The sequence below is a fragment of the Alosa pseudoharengus genome, unplaced genomic scaffold (genome assembly GCF_046254945.1).
Source record: "Alosa pseudoharengus isolate Yale_2024_CS ecotype anadromous, Long Island Sound unplaced genomic scaffold, YU_APseudo_1.1 YU_APseudo_1.1_scf_3, whole genome shotgun sequence".
In the NCBI taxonomy this organism is placed as follows: domain Eukaryota; kingdom Metazoa; phylum Chordata; class Actinopteri; order Clupeiformes; family Clupeidae; genus Alosa; species Alosa pseudoharengus.
Genome location: NW_027468718.1, coordinates 27,220,797 through 27,237,421, shown reverse-complemented (window position 1 = coordinate 27,237,421; position 16,625 = coordinate 27,220,797). Strand labels below are relative to the sequence as shown.

Genomic DNA, 16,625 nt, shown 5'->3' with positions numbered 1-16,625 from the left:
TTTTTTATTTTTCATACAGGCAAATATGGAATCCCAGCTCCTTGGTACTTCCCTGTGATGCCATCTTTTTGGGCTGACTTGTGTGGGTGTCAAACAACCTCTACGAAGTCTGGCAAAGGGCTGCTGTTCTCCAACGTGATGCAGAAGAATTCAGCAAATAGTAAAAAAAAAGGTGCAGTATCCAATCTTAATTGTTAGTTACTGTGGTGGTTTGCTATTAATGAAAAATAAATCTAAGAATATCGCTTTCTCTTCATCTATCAACTCCTTTATCCACCCCTCTCACACACATGCTCATGCTCATTGTTACATTGTTTTTGTCTTTAGGTAATGGACTGTTCCCTACGCATGAGGACAGTGAGTTCCCTGCCATGCCAGTGGGGGTGGCCCTCCATGGCCTGACCAAAACCTACGGAAAGAGGAACGCCATCCAGAACCTCAACCTGTCCTTCTACGAGGGACATGTCACCACGCTGCTGGGTCACAACGGAGCTGGAAAGACCACCACCATGTAAATGCACTAGTTCTAAATCAAGACTGGCCACACAAAATAGCCATTTAAATGACGGGTTTTACAGCCCTTTGCCCTGCTTGCATTGCCTGTGTGTGTGTGTGTGTGTGTTCTTGAAGTGTGTGTTTTCATGTTTGTTATATTTGTACATTTTTGTGTAGGTCTCTGCTCACTGGTTTGTTTGGCCCCACCTCTGGCACCATTGAGGTCTATGGGAGAGACATGCAGACCAACATTGAGGAGATCCGCCAGGATCTGGGAGTGTGTATGCAGTATGATGTCCACTTTGATCACCTGACGGCCAAAGAACATCTGCTCTTGTACGGTCAGATCAAAGCACCCCACTGGTCAAAGGCAGAACTGAAAGAGCAAGTACGGAGGTGAGTACAGACAAATTCAAAAGCCTAGAGATTACACTTGTATGTGTTCTTCAGTTGATTTTTAAAAATTCATAAAGTAAGTAGAGTTTACACAAGCTTGTCATTTGTCCTGAGCTCTGAACTAGCCCAGTCAAAGTGTTTATTAGCAAAGTACAACTCCCTAAGATATCCATGTTTTAATGTGCCTCTTCGCTCTTCCTATAGGATCCTGAAGGAAACGGGCATGTATGCTCACCAGCACAAGCGCGTGGGCACCCTGTCGGGCGGCATGAAGCGCAAACTCTCCATCTCAATCGCCTTCATCGGCGGCTCCCGTCTGGTTGTCATGGACGAGCCCACCACTGGCGTGGACCCCTGCTCCCGACGCAGCATCTGGAACATCATCCTGCAGTACAAGACAGGTGAGGCACCTGGCCCCCGCAAACCCCCCACTTCCGCTCTGATCCATCACAAGTCAGACAAGGGGAAGACATTTAATGCGGCGCACCAAGGCGCTTAGCACTCCGGGTGGGAGAGGTAGGGGGGGGGGGGGGGCTTTGTTCTTATCGCGCTCCTGGCTTTCATTTTGAATTTAATTAAGGGAAAATGGATTTTCTGAAGGTGTGCACCGCTGAGGAGGGAAAAGACTGAGGGAGAGGAATCCCACAGCAGACGTACTGACGGCTGATAGTTATCTCACTCTCAGCTCCAGTTTCTTGTGTTTAATTAGGATCTTCTGAGATTCATTGCAGAGGAAGATATTTTACTGTTTGGGAGGGTCAAGTCATTTTTCTGTGTGTCTGTGTCTGTCTTACTTATTAATTCTCTATTTTTAAGCCCATGAGTTAACTGGACATGTGCCTTTGCGTCTACTTGTTTCATCACCTTCAGATCGCACCATCATCCTGTCCACACATCATCTGGACGAAGCCGAGGTTCTCAGTGACCGCATCGCGTTCTTGGAGAGGGGCGGTCTCAAGTGCTGTGGCTCTCCCTTCTACCTCAAGGACAAGTTGGCTAAGGGCTACAATCTGACCCTCACAAAGAAGGTAATGGACCGCGTGGACACCCACGTAGACGTTGTTTGGTTGCAACATGCACTAATGCAGTAGTGTTTGCGTGCTGATATCAAATACCTCTCCTCCTAAACACAGGTGCAGACTCCTGACTCTGAGGAGAGGTTTGACGGCGAGGAGCTGAAGGCCTTCATCCAGTCCTACCTGCCCGAGGCGCGCATGAAGAAGGGCGAGGTGGGAGACGTGGTCTACCGCCTGCCTCCGTACAGCTCCCAGAACGCCGCCGCTTTCCGCTCACTGCTCACCGGCCTGGACCAGAACCTGGACTCCCTCCAGCTGGGCTGCTACGGCATCTCAGACACCACACTAGAGGAGGTAGGTGATGCTGACACACACAAAAGAGGAGGATCTACACACACACACACACACACACACACACACACACACACACACACACACACACACACACACACACACACACAATGTGTGATTAATGTCTGACGAGCTGCTGTCTTCCCAGGTGTTCCTCCAGCTGACTAAAGACGAGACTGAGGCGGTGGAGAGGCCCTGGTCGGTCTCTGAGTCCGTCCTTGACATGGCCGCCTCCAGAGACAGCCTACCTGACGACCTCTCTGAGAGCAGCTTCAATTTTGGAGACAAAGCCAGTAAGAAATCCCCCTCATTTTGACTCCATTTGACTTCCATCTCCTCCCAAGTAGCATTTTTCCTCATCTCCTGTTGACAGGATAAAAACACACACACACACACTTTGCTGAGGCCTTTTGAGACACCAGTTTTTTTTCAGGGACTGTTTTTTTCCACTCTGTATCGAGCTCTTTGTCTGTCGAGACCTCTCGCTCACCCGCTCATCCGCACCTCCCGCTCGCCCCCCCCCTGCAGGTCTGACGGGCAGCTCCACCGTGCGTGGCCTGGCTCTGTTCTGGCAGCAGGTGGTGGCCATGCTGCTGAAGCGCGTGCACCGCTCCCGGCGCGACTTGAAGGGCATGTTCGCCCAGGTCGTCCTGCCCGTGCTCTTCGTCATCGCCGCCATGGGCCTGGGCTCCATCAAGAGCGACCTGCAGCACTTCCCCGAGATGGAGCTCTCGCCTGGCCTCTACCGCACGGGCGAGCAGCACGCCTTCTTCAGGTCAGTCCGCCGGGGCAGTCTAAATTAAAAAGCTGGATCTAAATTGAGATCGCTGACATCCACAAACATGTCTTGCTCGCGAAAGAAGAAATGTAGCACTTGTCTTGAAGCACTGCGTGTTATGTTAAAATGTCAAACTGATTGTATGTTCCATGCCATTTCCATTTCCACACACCTCATTTGACACACAGTAATGCAAATCTGTCCTCCTCATTTGTCATGGTTGGAAGACAAACACATGATTTATTCATGTTTTATCAACAGCAACCAGAACCCCAACTCCAGCTATCTAGTAGACTCCATGATGACCTTCCCTGGCATTGACAATATGTGTGCAAACAACCCGGATGACATGTGAGTAACCACACCAGTCCAATATAATTTACCACAGCAATCTATTTCGATCTTTAACTAGCAGTTATAGACCATTTCCCCATCTCTTTCCCCATCCTTGTATCCTTTCTTCCAATCTGTCTGCCTACGTTTCCCAAGAGCACCACTCCATTTTGAACATCTCTACTCATGCCATCTGCACGTAAAAATGACATCAGTAGCGGAGAGGATCATTTGTATTCCATAAACACATCCAGTTTATTGGATAGATTTCCCCTTACAGGCACTCAAATCAGTGTTGGCACTCATCAGCCAGACCTTAGAGGCACCATAAAATTGTCAGCTCGCGACAAAAAAAGAGAAACAGTAGCCATCTCGCCTCTCCCTGCGATGCCCCGTGGATCATCACCGCGTGGCGTTGAGCATCTGAGCTCCTGCCGCACTGCATACAGATGCTGCTGGGCGTGACTGTGGTGTGCACAGCTCCCCGAGATGCAGAAACAAAAGGTGCTTACTGTGTGGCTGACTGTGACTGACTGACTGCCACCCCCCCCCCCCCCCCCCAACCCCCCCCACCCCCCGCAGGTCCTGTGCCAGTGGCACCAAGGATGGGCCGTTCACTTGGACCTCCAGTGGAAACCGCTCCAAGCCATTTGAAGCCTGCAAGTGTGCCAACTCTAAGCAGGTGGGTGCCCAAGTCGGAGGCTTGTGTGTGTGTGTGTATGTGTGTGTGTGTGTGATCACCCCTCTCAAGGGGCATTAGGTGGAAAACACTCTCCTCTACACAAGTGCTAAAATGTGTGAATGTTGGTGTTGGTGTAAGCCTTAGAATTTGGCTTAAAGTAGAATTAGCAAGTGATCTATTTTGATGTTTTTCACCAGTTCTGCCAGCATGACAACTATAACCCTCCTCACATCCGGAACCCCTCGTCCCAGATAGTGTACAATCTCACTGGATTAAATGTGGAGAACTATCTCCTGGCTACTGCTAATGACTTCATCAGAAACAGGTACATATCAAATACAGGCACAGCCGTATTACTGTATGTGTATGTCCTAACGCATCATTATGAACATTCAAGTCCAGAGGCGTCCCTGTGCACAAGCCTTTAGTGATACAGCTGCAGGTGATGCATGTAAGTATAATCCAAAAAATTAAAAATCAAAATCACCACACACTGAGTCTTTTTTGTGACATTAATAGTGATCAGTGTGCGGTGATTTTGATTTTTCATTTTTTGGGTCATTATGAACATACTCGCTCTACACACTCGCTTTAATAAACCATGTACTTACATTAGCAATAAGTTGTTAACCATAACACCAAGTACTCTTGTAACATGTGAAAATTAGTGTGTATATGTGTGTATGTGCACATTATTTGTGGTGTGTATGTTTCTTCTGGCATCTAACACGAGTAGCAGCCTTTCCAGTAGCTCTTCCAAAATTCTTTTTTTGGAAATATATAACTATCTATCTATTTATACATTTATCTATCTATGAGACAAGTTTATTTCATGCATTTATTTTAAGCATAGGCGAGGGCTGTCTGTGTGAGTGCACCTGTCTATCACCCACTGCTGTTTTGTTTACTGCTTAATTAGAGTTGCCTTAAGCATGACAGAAGATGTCTGACTTAAATATGCTTAAATTAGCTTAGTATGCCCTCAAGAACTGTAAAATCTGTCATATCATCAGGTTTGGATGCTGTACAAGATAACTTGATTTTTTTCTGCAGGTATGGGGGTTGGTCTTTTGGAAAGCCTCTGCCTCCTGACCTAAAGATGGACCTGTATGATGTACCAAAGAACCGGACTCTAACCAAGGTAACAGTGTGTTCAATGTTGACTTTTTATGATTTATGAGTTTAGCTGTAAAAGCCATGGCTCTGAGTTGAAAAATGTTGCGTATCCAGACTCATTAAGCCATTTCTATAGCTCTGGGTCTGTTGGGAACACCCATTTAATTTGATTCTTTCTGTGCACGACTCTGGCTGCTCCCTCATTTTTTATATTGCCATTAAAGTCATGCAATCAATAATGCAATTCCCCTGTAAAACCTCTGTCCAGATTGGGATAGGCATACCGTCTCATGATATTTTATGACTGATGTGTGTGTGTGTGCGTGCATGCATGTGTGTGTGTGTGTGTGTGTGTGTGTGTGTGTGCATATGTGTGTGTGTATGCATGTGTGCAAGTGTGTGTGTGTGTGTGCACATGCATGCATGTGCATGGTTATGTGTGTGATTGTGTGCATGTATTGCATGTCTCTCCATATTAACCTGCCTGCCTCCTGTCACCAGGTCTGGTACAACCCAGAGGGCCACCACACCATGCCAGCCTACCTAAACAGCCTTAACAACTTCATCCTGCGCTCTAGACTCCCAGCTGACAAGGACCACCAGCAGTACTGTGAGTCTATGGCTCTGTCCTTCCCTTGTTTGCATTAATAAACTCATCAGTGACCAGGGGAGGTGTGGACCTCCGTTCACGTCTGGGAAGCAGGCTGCATCTAAATGATCTGTCTGCGTTGCCCGAGTCCGCGACGCTAACGAACGTGGCTCCGAGCCGAGAATAGACCGAGGCCGTCTCTGTAAACCCTCTCTCTGAGCCTCGGTGGCTTGGTCTGATCTCGACTGACAGGGGGCAGTGTGTCTCTTCCTTTCCCTCCCAGCCATCACAGCTCGGCTCTGGGTAGAGGGAATGCTAATTAGCGCTGCTGAGAGCTGCATTGAAAAATGGAGCCGGACTGGTGCTGCAGCACCTTATTTCAACACTGCCAGCCCCAGCCAGGGCCTGAGATTCACTGTCTGCCTACCGGCAAGATTAATACAATCCCAGCAGTCAATAAAGGAATAGGGGGTGGAATGCAATCATTCAAATGTAGCCGGTAAACTCATTCAGGCCGAGAGCGAACGTAAATCTACGGGAACTAAAGGAGGGGAGCAGATTATGTGGCAGTGACGTGTCTTTTGTGGACATGGTGTATCGGGGGCTGAGGTGACATAACAATTCCTTCTGTTTTGCTTCTGTGCAGCAATCTCTGTGTCCAGCCATCCTTACCCAGGCCAGGTGGAGGAGGAGGACGCCATGTAAGAACATTCTCACTGCTTCACGTCTCACATTATATTCATGAATGAATACAATCTTTATGTAACATGGTTAGGTATTGCACAGAACAATACAACTGTAAATACTACGGTATTCAGACCGTTCACACCAAATGAGAACCAGTAGAATTAACCACTCATGCCTCAAGAGGCATCTAAGCATTGTCTTGATGGGCTGATAGGCTTGTTAAAATAATGCAATCCGACTTGTGTATTTACTCTGATTTTTTTTTAATGGATTTTCTTCTGCGTGGGGTATCGATCACTGACCCTACATAATGTCTGCTTACTCTCAAGGTGGTTCTGAGGTTCATTGATTCAACACCATCCATACTGTGCATTTTAAATCACTGTAGGCTGTTAGCTGTGCTTAATGTAAAGGCTCCCGATATGAGCGTCATTGGTTTTCTCAAACAGTTTGGATGCGCTTGGAGCTGAGCCAACAGTGTGATCATGGTAGAAAAAGCCTCACTGCATAAATAAGAACAGAAATGGGGGATACAGGAGAAGAAAGAAAAGAGAGACAGATGGCTTGAGGAGGGAGGAGAAATTAAATAATAGGTGACCATGGGAGCTATGCATTTTAAATTCTACTGCGAAAAAAAAAGCATTCAGGTTTGTATGTGCCTTGCATGTTTTATCATGCTGGGCGTGTATAGCACGTTGTCTATGCTTATAAAAAAGGGACAGTCTGGTCGCCCTGACCTGATAATAGCTGACCTGTGAACAGAATCAGTGTTGATCTGACACAAACTTGCAGCTTATCAGGGGAACATCCAGGTCTGGAGTCAGTTAGGATCACACTCTGCCAGTCCCACAGACAGGGCTTTACAGTTTCTGGGGTTTTTGCTCACACATGCCTACTCCGATAGAAGAGGCACCATAGTGACAAGAGAAAGAGGAGTGAATAGGGGCCCAAGGTGAGAAGTTAGGTGGGCACAATGTAGCAACACTGGGTGATAAGAAATGACCACCAGGAAGAAGAAATGACCACCAGGAAAAGCTTGGCCGAAAAAGTTTGGGCAAAAACAGCTGGGCAGTTGCCTTCTTGCCATAAAAAAGAAACATTTGAAGATGGTCAACAACACTTTATTATGCATTTAGTTATCCAGAACAGGTATCCACATCTGTATCTATTAACAGATATCTATTTCCTCTGGCTTTCAGGATCAGAATCAGCTTTATTGGCCAGGTTTGCGTAAACAAACAAGGAATTTGACTCTTGACGTTTAATCTAAGGAATACTCTAAGAAGGGAAAATGCTGTTCCTTCATGGCTTGTGCCTGATCTGTTTTTCATGTATTTGGATATCAGGGTGAAGGGTCTTGTCAACACCCTGGTGGCATTGTGCGTCCTGACCGGCTTCTCCATCATGACGGCCAGCTTTGTGGTCTACGAGGTCCAGGAGCACCACAGCGGCTCAAAGCAGCTGCAGCACATCTCGGGAATCAGTGAGCCTTTCTACTGGACCATTAACTTCCTCTACGACATGGTACGTAAACCCCAAGACATTAATCTAAGATGAATGTTTTCATATTCCACATTCTTTGCCTTTTCTGTTCCCTTCCTTATATTCGGTAGAATAGCTGAGTACAGCATTAATCAACAAAGTCACGCAACTCCATTGAGCTTTTCAACCTGTGACTAAAGGCTGATTTATACAGATGGCATGAGCTGGTGATATATGGTTTAATTATGTGTGCTTATACTTTTGCAGTAAATATGAAATATCAGCCCTTTATGACTGCCAGTAGATTATGTGACACTTGGAAGGTGGAGGATTGTGATCAATGTAATGGAGAGCTTTGCCCTTTTCTCTGCAGGCGCTGTACTTGGTGCCAGTGGCATTCTCAGTGGCCATGATCGCTGCCTTCCAGCTGCCAGCCTTCACCGAGCGACAGAACCTTGGGGCGGTGACTCTGCTGCTGGTGTTGTTCGGGTCAGTGCCACTCTTCTGTCAGTGCTGGGACAACCACATCAGCTGTCGCATTGTTTGCTTCCATTCCGTGTACAGGCCCTGTTTCTTTTTAGAGCTCTGCCCGACTTGTCAGTCTTCATACTCGTCTGTGGAATAACTTCATTGTTGTGTAGGAGCCGGTTTTCTCTGACGTTAATGGATAATGTTTTATGCTGACTGGCTGCTTGAATTCATAGCTGGCTGGCATATATTACTTGTCTTTGGCCCACGAGGCAAAACAGAGATGCTAATACTGCAAAAAATAACAGAAAGTTAGCATTCTCAGTGGGAATGCTAATGACCTTGTGTCCATCGTGAATAAACCTCCCTGGATATAGCCACTGTTAGTCGGATCAGATTTAGCTGCCTGCAAATACTGGAAGCAGCTCTTTGCCTAAGCACAGTGAAGGCTGCTTATAGGTTCACTACTTAGCCGTCTGTGCTAAAAGTCCTCCATGAAGCCTCACAGCGTCACAGACTAGATTTACACATGGCCGTGAGGAAGGACTGCTACACTCAGAGGAGCTCAGCACTCTGTGTCCATTTATCAGAACAGCTGTTAGATTCCCAGGCCACAAATAACGTGGCGTCAAATGGACAGCTGTAGGTTCTCACCTGAGCATGCTTAATGGCTCTTGCTCACTTGCCTCTGTCTTGGCACTTCCTCAGGCGAACCCCCACCACCCCCACTCTGGCTGGAGCACATCCTCCCCCTTGACCCCTCCACCCCAATCACCAAGAGTAATGAATAAAAAAGCAGATCATTTGGTGGAGGAAAAGGAGTGGGAGAGCAAATGCCTCACCGTGAGGAAATAGATGAAGTCATTTATCTTTCAGCCCCTGTGCTTGGCTCTTGGAGTTTTCCCCCCTCATTCTAGATTGTTTCCAGTTCCAGGAAGTTCCCCTCACTAACTAAAATGCCACTGCCTCGTTGACTTACTTGAAATTCTCACCATGTGTGTAAAATGTAAATGTTATGAGCTTTGCTTGGCCCAGTTGTGGTGGTGGGGTTTGTTGTTTTAGTGTTAAGTTTAAACTGACTATATAAAATGCTGCTATGTCCTGCACAGGTTTGCCACCTTCCCCTGGATGTATCTGCTGACCGCAATCTTTAAGGATGCAGAAATGGCCTTCATCAGCTATGTGTGCATTAACCTCTTCGTCAGTGTCAACACCATCATCTCCACTTCTATACTGTACTTCCTGGGGCAACTCAATGAGAGCGATGAGGTGAGGCTACATCAAATATGAGATGATCCTTGAATTTAACCACGTCCCAAAGATGAATTATTTGAACTAGTCATGTAACAAAGCTGATGCAACTCACATAAATAGATCAAACACTGGCACATAAAATAATGATGCCGCTTCAAAGACGGTGGTCTTTTTTTCACCCCTCCCTTTGTTTTCTGTGTCTGATTCTCCTCCACACAGAGCATCCAGGCGATGTACCACACCTTGAACCACGTGTTCCTCATCTTCCCCCAGTTCAGCTTTGGCAATGGGCTGATGGAACTGGCCCGGGTAGACTTGCAGGTTCAGATCCTGAAGGCCTATGGTGTGGATGCTTACAAGGACCCATACAGCGCAGACATGCTTGGCTGGATGTTCCTCTCCCTTGTCCTCCAAGGGCTCCTGGCCTTCACACTACGGCTGCTGATGAACAAATGGCTCATGCGCAAAATCAGGTTAGCCGGAATCACTAGATTTGAGAAGATTCAACAACAGCACAAATACATGTTGTAGCACAGATAATAGGGTATTAGTGGGAATACACACAGCATAGACTAATATCTCAAAATTAAAAAAACATGTCAGTTAACCTGACTGAAATGCTTTTGTGATTTAATTTTGAGTTGCTACTAAACCATTCGCTGTGATGCTGTGTCCAGTTGATTCAGTAATTAACCTTCTCTCCCCACAGGAGCTTCTTCTGCCGTGGAAAGGTCGTACCACAGAAGGGCACCTGGGATGAGGACGAGGACGTGGTCGCAGAGCACCGTCGTGTTGACAGTGGAGAGGCTGACACTGATGTGCTTCAGCTGAGCCAGCTCTCTAAGATCTATCAGCACCTCAGCAAGAAAGTACAGGCTGTCAAGAGGCTGTCTGTGGGCATACCAGCTGGAGAAGTGTGTATTAGTACAATAATTATATGTGTGACTGGCTTATATTGAAAATAATTGATCATACTTTCATTGTTGGTTACAAAAAAGTAACTTGTAATCATCAGTTTATGAAATGTTCTATTTTAGGGGAAAATTCAAGTTAATGTCAAATACTATAGATTAGGGTCAGCTATGTCAGCAGTAATTATTTAAAACATATATCTGGGTCTACTTTTCAGTGCTTTGGACTTCTTGGTGTCAACGGAGCAGGCAAGACAACCACCTTCAAAATGCTGACAGGAGACGTCAGCCCTACTAATGGAACTGCCCAAATCCGAGACCAGGAAGGGTAAATTCAGAATCTAGACAATACTTTCTGCCACATTATGGTGAACTCACTTGCTACTGTGTGTACCTTTTAACCTCCATATGCACTGTAAATGTATCTGCTGGGTGAAGTCCTCACACTCACTCATGTGTCTCTGCAGGCGTATGGTTGACATCATGGACTGCAGGAAGGAGGGCATAAACATCGGCTACTGCCCTCAGGTGGACGCTCTGGATGACCTGCTGACCGGAGAGGAGCACTTGTACTTCTATGCCAGAATTCGTGGAATATCTAAGAGGGAAATGCACAGAGTAAGGACAAGCTCACACTGAATATACAGTACACTGTGTTTCCACCATGACCCACCACTGAATATAAACTGTGTTTCCACCATGACCCACTACTGAAAATACACTGTGCTTCCACCATGATCCACTACTGAATATACACTGTGCTTCCACCATGATCCATATTGGGGGCAGCCATGGCCTACTGGTTAGCGCTTCGGACATGTAACCGGGGGGTTGCCGGTTCGAACCCCGACCAGTAGGCAAGGCTGAAGTGCCCTTGAGCAAGGCACCTAACCCTAACCCTAACACTGCTCCCCGAGCGCCGCTGTTGTTGCAGGTAGCTCACTGCGCCGGGATTAGTGTGTGCTTCACCTCACTGTGTGTTCACTGTGTGCTGAGTGTGTTTCACTAATTCACGGATTGGGATAAATGCAGAGACCACATTTCCCTCACGGGATCAAAAGAGTACTGAATATAGACTGTGCTTCCACCATGATCCACTACTGAATATAGACTGTGCTTCCACCATGACCCACTACTGAATATACACTGTGCTTCCACCATGACCCACTACTTATGTTCATGAAAAAAATATGAGACATTGAATTGTTTACTATTCCAACAAACAGGCTTGCCAGCATTGGAAAAATAAGATCTCAGAAGTCTAATGATTAGAAGCACAAATACTGAGTTCTGTATTTATTTGCAGTCTCTGTAGGCATCACTCATTATCCTCTAACATTTACTTGTTTAGCTTGAAGACATCTTAAAAAGCGGCTGTTTTTTTTTTTTTTTTTAGAGCTTTTAGTGCCAAGATTTCCCTTGCTTTAATTTGCACGAGCAAGTGTGTCTCCCAAGGTTTAGCTGCTTCTTCTTTCATCATGCAGTGTAGGGAGTAGGGAGGGAGAATCATCAGGGACCTGGCTTCTGGATAGGTCTTTGTGCTTGGGGGCTTGGAATGGTCAGAGTGGTACATCTGACTGGTAACTGCTGCCTCTCCTCCACATTAATGGCTAAGCTAATTAATCTGTAATTCTCTCGGGATTATGGTATGTCTTTCTCTGGGACTTCCTGCTGCCAGTGGAGGTTAAATCTCCATAAGACAAACAATTCAAACTGATGGTTTATGGAATCGTTTTGAATTTCAATTTGGATACATCGGGAGGGCTTTCACGTACAGTAATCCGGAGAAAAGACTTTGTAAGATGTAAACAATCCAATATTCATTAGGATTTAGAAATGCTTTTAATATAAGCCAATTTGAGGTAAAAGCCTCAGACTATTGTGTGCCATCTGGAAAGAAGGACATCAGCAAATGAAAATATTTGCAGTAGCTTGAGAAACTGATTTATATTGTTTTTTCCCCTCATAGCTCTGAGTGTTCTGAATGTCACATTCCAGTCATGCTCTGACACACGCACTGACTTTTAGGACACTAGAATCATACTGGAGACAGTTTGTCCTACCGCCACCCACACAACATGTCTGACAAACCTGTCTGACTACAAGACTGAAGGCATTACATGGATTCCACCACTCAAAGCCAAAACGTCATTGTTTTTTCTGGTTGGCACATTCACAATAGAGAACTTAATCAGCATTTGTTTGCTGTCAGGTGTTGATTTGTACTTACAGATAAGTGCAGCACTGGAGCATCTAAACTCGTTTCACATCTAAAGAAGCATGTCCAGGGGCTTTCAGATGTCTGCTCTGCCCAGATCCAAACATGTTAGCATGATGTCTGATGTGACATCACTCTGTCCAGACCCAAACAAGTTAGCACGATGCCTTATGTGACATCACTCATCAGACATTTGCATCTTAAAATAGAAGCCACCCTCCTTTGTTCTCTTTGTGCCCATTGTTGTAAATAAGACTGATTGTGTTTGTTTTGACAACTTCTACATGATTGAGAGGTTGCAGAAGCACTAGCGTGGGAATATGAAACTAAGACTAATTTATTTTTTAGTTAACTTTTTGTTAAGTTAATGACATCTGAGTTTTACATTTCCAAATTAATGTGTCTTATAACTGTTCGTAGGTGGTGAACTATCTGCTGAGGAAACTAGAGCTTGGTTACCATAGGAACACAACCTCTGAGAACTACAGCTGTGGTACTCGCCGAAAGCTCTCGACTGCTCTGGCATTGGTTGGAAGCCCCCAGATTCTGCTTCTGGTATGGACCCTAGAGTGCTCTCTACGTTCTCATGAATGTTTAGTGTTGTATAAAATCATCATGGGTATCTCTCCCCTTTTTGTACACTTAGGATGAACCTAGCTCGGGTATGGACCCCCGCTCCAAACGTCACCTCTGGAACATCATCTCAGAACAAGTGAAGGAAAAATGTGCAGTGGTGCTGACCTCGCATAGGTAGACCATCTTACCAACACTGCTGTATTCTTACAATCGCATTACATATGATACGCTCTACATTAGTTTAGACAGAGCCGGACAGTAACGGAGTACATTTACTTGAGTACAGTACTTGAGTACATTTTTGAGGGATCTGTACTTTACTCGAGTATGATTTTTGGGGTGTACTCGTGACTTTACTCAAGTACATTTGAGAGACAAATATTGTACTCTTTACTCCACTACATTTCTATCCATAACCGTGAGTACCTGTTACTTCTATAAAAAAAAAGAAAAATCTCGGAAACCCTCAATTTGTTGTTTCCCTCTCAAACGTGATTGGATTGTGCAGGCGACACTGATTGGGACAGCCTATCAGCAATCACCTTCAGCTTTCCGCCAAAGTCAACTCCATGGTCAGATTTAGATAAGAGACGAATCCATGGACGAAACAATGGATGAAGACGCAGCAGGTCCATCCCGGGAATGTGCCAACCTGTGGCCCCACCTCGCCAGACTATTTCAATTTTCTGAACAAGTTAATGATAGTTTTCGCTTCAAGTGTTTCAATTACAAAATAGTATTTTGTATTTGAAATACGTATTTTATATACATGTATTAGAAATACTGCTCATCCCTGGCAACATGGTAAAAAGATGAAAATGACTTGATTTTACTTTCAATTCCTTTTACATTCTCCAAGGTATTAACATTAACATTTTTCATTACTCCATGTAGGACGTTTCTGTACATAAATGTAACCACTGTGGCAGTAATGCAATATTTAGAAAATGTAGGCTACTAGTGTACTCTTGATACTCATTACTTTTAAAAACAAGTACTTCAGTACTTTTACTTAAGTAGACACCTGACTGTTGTACTTTTACTTGTACTTGAGTAAAATTTAGCAAAGGGTATCTGTACTTTTACTCAAGTAATGAAGCTGTGTACTCTGTCCGCCTCTGAGTTTAGACCTACCCTAGGGCCTAGGCTAATGCTATCTTTGTGTCTCACAGCATGGAGGAGTGTGAAGCCCTTTGCACTCGTCTGGCCATTATGGTGCAGGGACAGTTCAGATGTCTGGGCTCCCTGCAGCACATCAAGAACAGGTCAGAGCCCCTTTCAGTCACCTTGTCTGTATTCCCTCACCTTATTGGTCATTGGCTTTTGGTTCCCCTTGGCTTTTGGTTCCCCTGCAGATATCTTCTTCTCTCTTATGATGGCTCTAACCTCTTTTATGGTCACTCAGACCATAGCATTAAAAAATCTTTTGTGTTCCACTGATAGGTTTGGCAGTGGATTCACAGTGAAGATGTACCTGGAGATGGCCTCCTGCAATGTAGACACCATCACCAACTACATGCAGGAACATTTCCCGAGCACATACCTGAAGGTGAAGAAATTGGTTAAAAAGACATACTAGTCACACAGTGAAATGTTTAAATATGACAGGTTTTTTTTTAATTGAAGGCCATTCCATTGTTATTGTTGGTGGTTTTAAATGAAGTTGAATTTGATGTAGGTGTGAGAATCAAGTATCACCATGACTCATAGCATGCGGCTGTTTTTCACTATCCACAGGACCATCACTCTACAATGGTGGAATATCATGTTCCCATCGCCCCTGGTGGAATAGCTGACATCTTTGACCAGTTAGAGTCTAATAAGACTGCACTGCAGATCAAGCACTTTTCTGTTAGCCAGACCACTTTGGATGAGGTGAGCACTGAACGCAGTGAGAGGTGGACAAATCTTGGGATGGGCGGTGTGTGTGTGTGTGTGTGTGTGTGTGTGTGTGTGTGTGTGTGTGTGTGTGTAGAGAGAGAGTGAGAGATGGAAAAACAGAAAAGTGGTGGAACAATTTTTGACCACTATGAATTTTGCCTCCAGGTCTTCATCAACTTTGCCACGGGGAAGGTCGGGATGGAGGCGGTGCATAGCGAGGGCTCTGACTCTGACAGCCTTGACTCCTTTGACACTGTGGACATATGAAGGATACGGTTCTCTAACTAAATAGCCAAAGCTATACATTGTTTGGAATATCAAGAATATATATATATACTTTTATACAATGAATACAATACATGAGGGTAAATCCATTGTTTTCTTTTGATAAATTTAATTGTTGATTATCAAGCTTTGATCACATGCTGTCATTTATTCTACACATGAAGGCCTTATTATAAATTGCACTTTACTCTGGTTGGAATATTGCTACCATGGCAATAATAGCCTATGCAGTAGAATGTAATCACATTTGTATCAGAAAACATTTAGTACAGTTTTTATGTTTGCAACAAGTTTTATTGTCTGGGAAAATGAAGTCATTTTATGGTCTTTCTTTATATTTATTCTATTCACAACTATGCAATGTTACTGCAAACCCATGCAGCCTTTGTTTACTTAATACATGTTGTTTTTATGAAGACAAGCCAGAATAGAATGTATATTCACATATTTTTTAAAGTCTAACAATTCAGATTGTGTCAGCATCTCTGAACCCAGAGCCTTTCACCCTGAACTTCTAGCTATATAAGTTAAACTCTTCTCACAGGTAGCCTTTACACATAAATCACTAAGACCTTTTGGGCTCACAGATACAAATGATACCCACATGTCTGTGTATTTTCACTCTGTCCTCTATTAATACGATCTCTCACAGCACACCGCCCTTATGATGTGTTGAATATTTCATTGGCTTTTTTATTATGGTTTGGGGCTAAATGTTCTGAGCTTTTTCTACATTAAAACCTTTTTAAAGTGCAGTCCCTGGGTGCCTTATTCTTTGGAAGACCTTTTACTCAAACACACTGTGTTAGACTATTCTGTTGCACTAGATAAAACCTAATGTCATTAAACCATTCTCCTCATTATTGGCTGTGCAATGTGCATAGCATTATGAGTGGTAAGCTGAAGAACTTTTTGGAAACTTTCACAACTGTAATAATAAAGTGTAGTGAGTTATGGTTATGGTTAATTAGCAGACACTTTTGTCCAAAGCAACTTACAGAGTATGAACAATACAATAGTTTAAAATGTACAGTTTTTGTAACAATGACATGTTGATAACACCTCATGCACTTTAGACATTTCTTCTTCTTCTCTTCTTTTTCTATT

The 16,625-nt window shown here is 44.5% G+C and overlaps 1 protein-coding gene across 1 annotated transcript in view; it reads left to right on the top strand.

Moving 5' to 3' along the window:
* abca12 (ATP-binding cassette, sub-family A (ABC1), member 12) overlaps positions 1–16,273 on the top strand; it is a 65,278-nt gene extending 49,005 nt beyond the window's left edge. Inside the window, exons 68-94 of the mRNA XM_076262811.1 lie at positions 20–172; positions 328–511; positions 673–891; positions 1,096–1,292; positions 1,762–1,919; positions 2,025–2,261; positions 2,407–2,551; positions 2,787–3,033; positions 3,298–3,387; positions 3,952–4,051; positions 4,249–4,376; positions 5,105–5,192; positions 5,669–5,777; positions 6,403–6,457; positions 7,790–7,967; positions 8,299–8,414; positions 9,503–9,662; positions 9,867–10,120; positions 10,357–10,561; positions 10,777–10,886; positions 11,026–11,176; positions 13,197–13,331; positions 13,423–13,526; positions 14,525–14,617; positions 14,796–14,901; positions 15,090–15,227; positions 15,399–16,273. Of these exons, the coding sequence (XP_076118926.1) occupies positions 20–172; positions 328–511; positions 673–891; positions 1,096–1,292; positions 1,762–1,919; positions 2,025–2,261; positions 2,407–2,551; positions 2,787–3,033; positions 3,298–3,387; positions 3,952–4,051; positions 4,249–4,376; positions 5,105–5,192; positions 5,669–5,777; positions 6,403–6,457; positions 7,790–7,967; positions 8,299–8,414; positions 9,503–9,662; positions 9,867–10,120; positions 10,357–10,561; positions 10,777–10,886; positions 11,026–11,176; positions 13,197–13,331; positions 13,423–13,526; positions 14,525–14,617; positions 14,796–14,901; positions 15,090–15,227; positions 15,399–15,500 (3,962 nt within the window). The 3' untranslated portion in view covers positions 15,501–16,273. The remainder of the gene's footprint in view (positions 1–19; positions 173–327; positions 512–672; positions 892–1,095; positions 1,293–1,761; positions 1,920–2,024; positions 2,262–2,406; positions 2,552–2,786; positions 3,034–3,297; positions 3,388–3,951; positions 4,052–4,248; positions 4,377–5,104; positions 5,193–5,668; positions 5,778–6,402; positions 6,458–7,789; positions 7,968–8,298; positions 8,415–9,502; positions 9,663–9,866; positions 10,121–10,356; positions 10,562–10,776; positions 10,887–11,025; positions 11,177–13,196; positions 13,332–13,422; positions 13,527–14,524; positions 14,618–14,795; positions 14,902–15,089; positions 15,228–15,398) is intronic.
* The last annotated feature ends 352 nt before the right edge of the window (positions 16,274–16,625 follow it).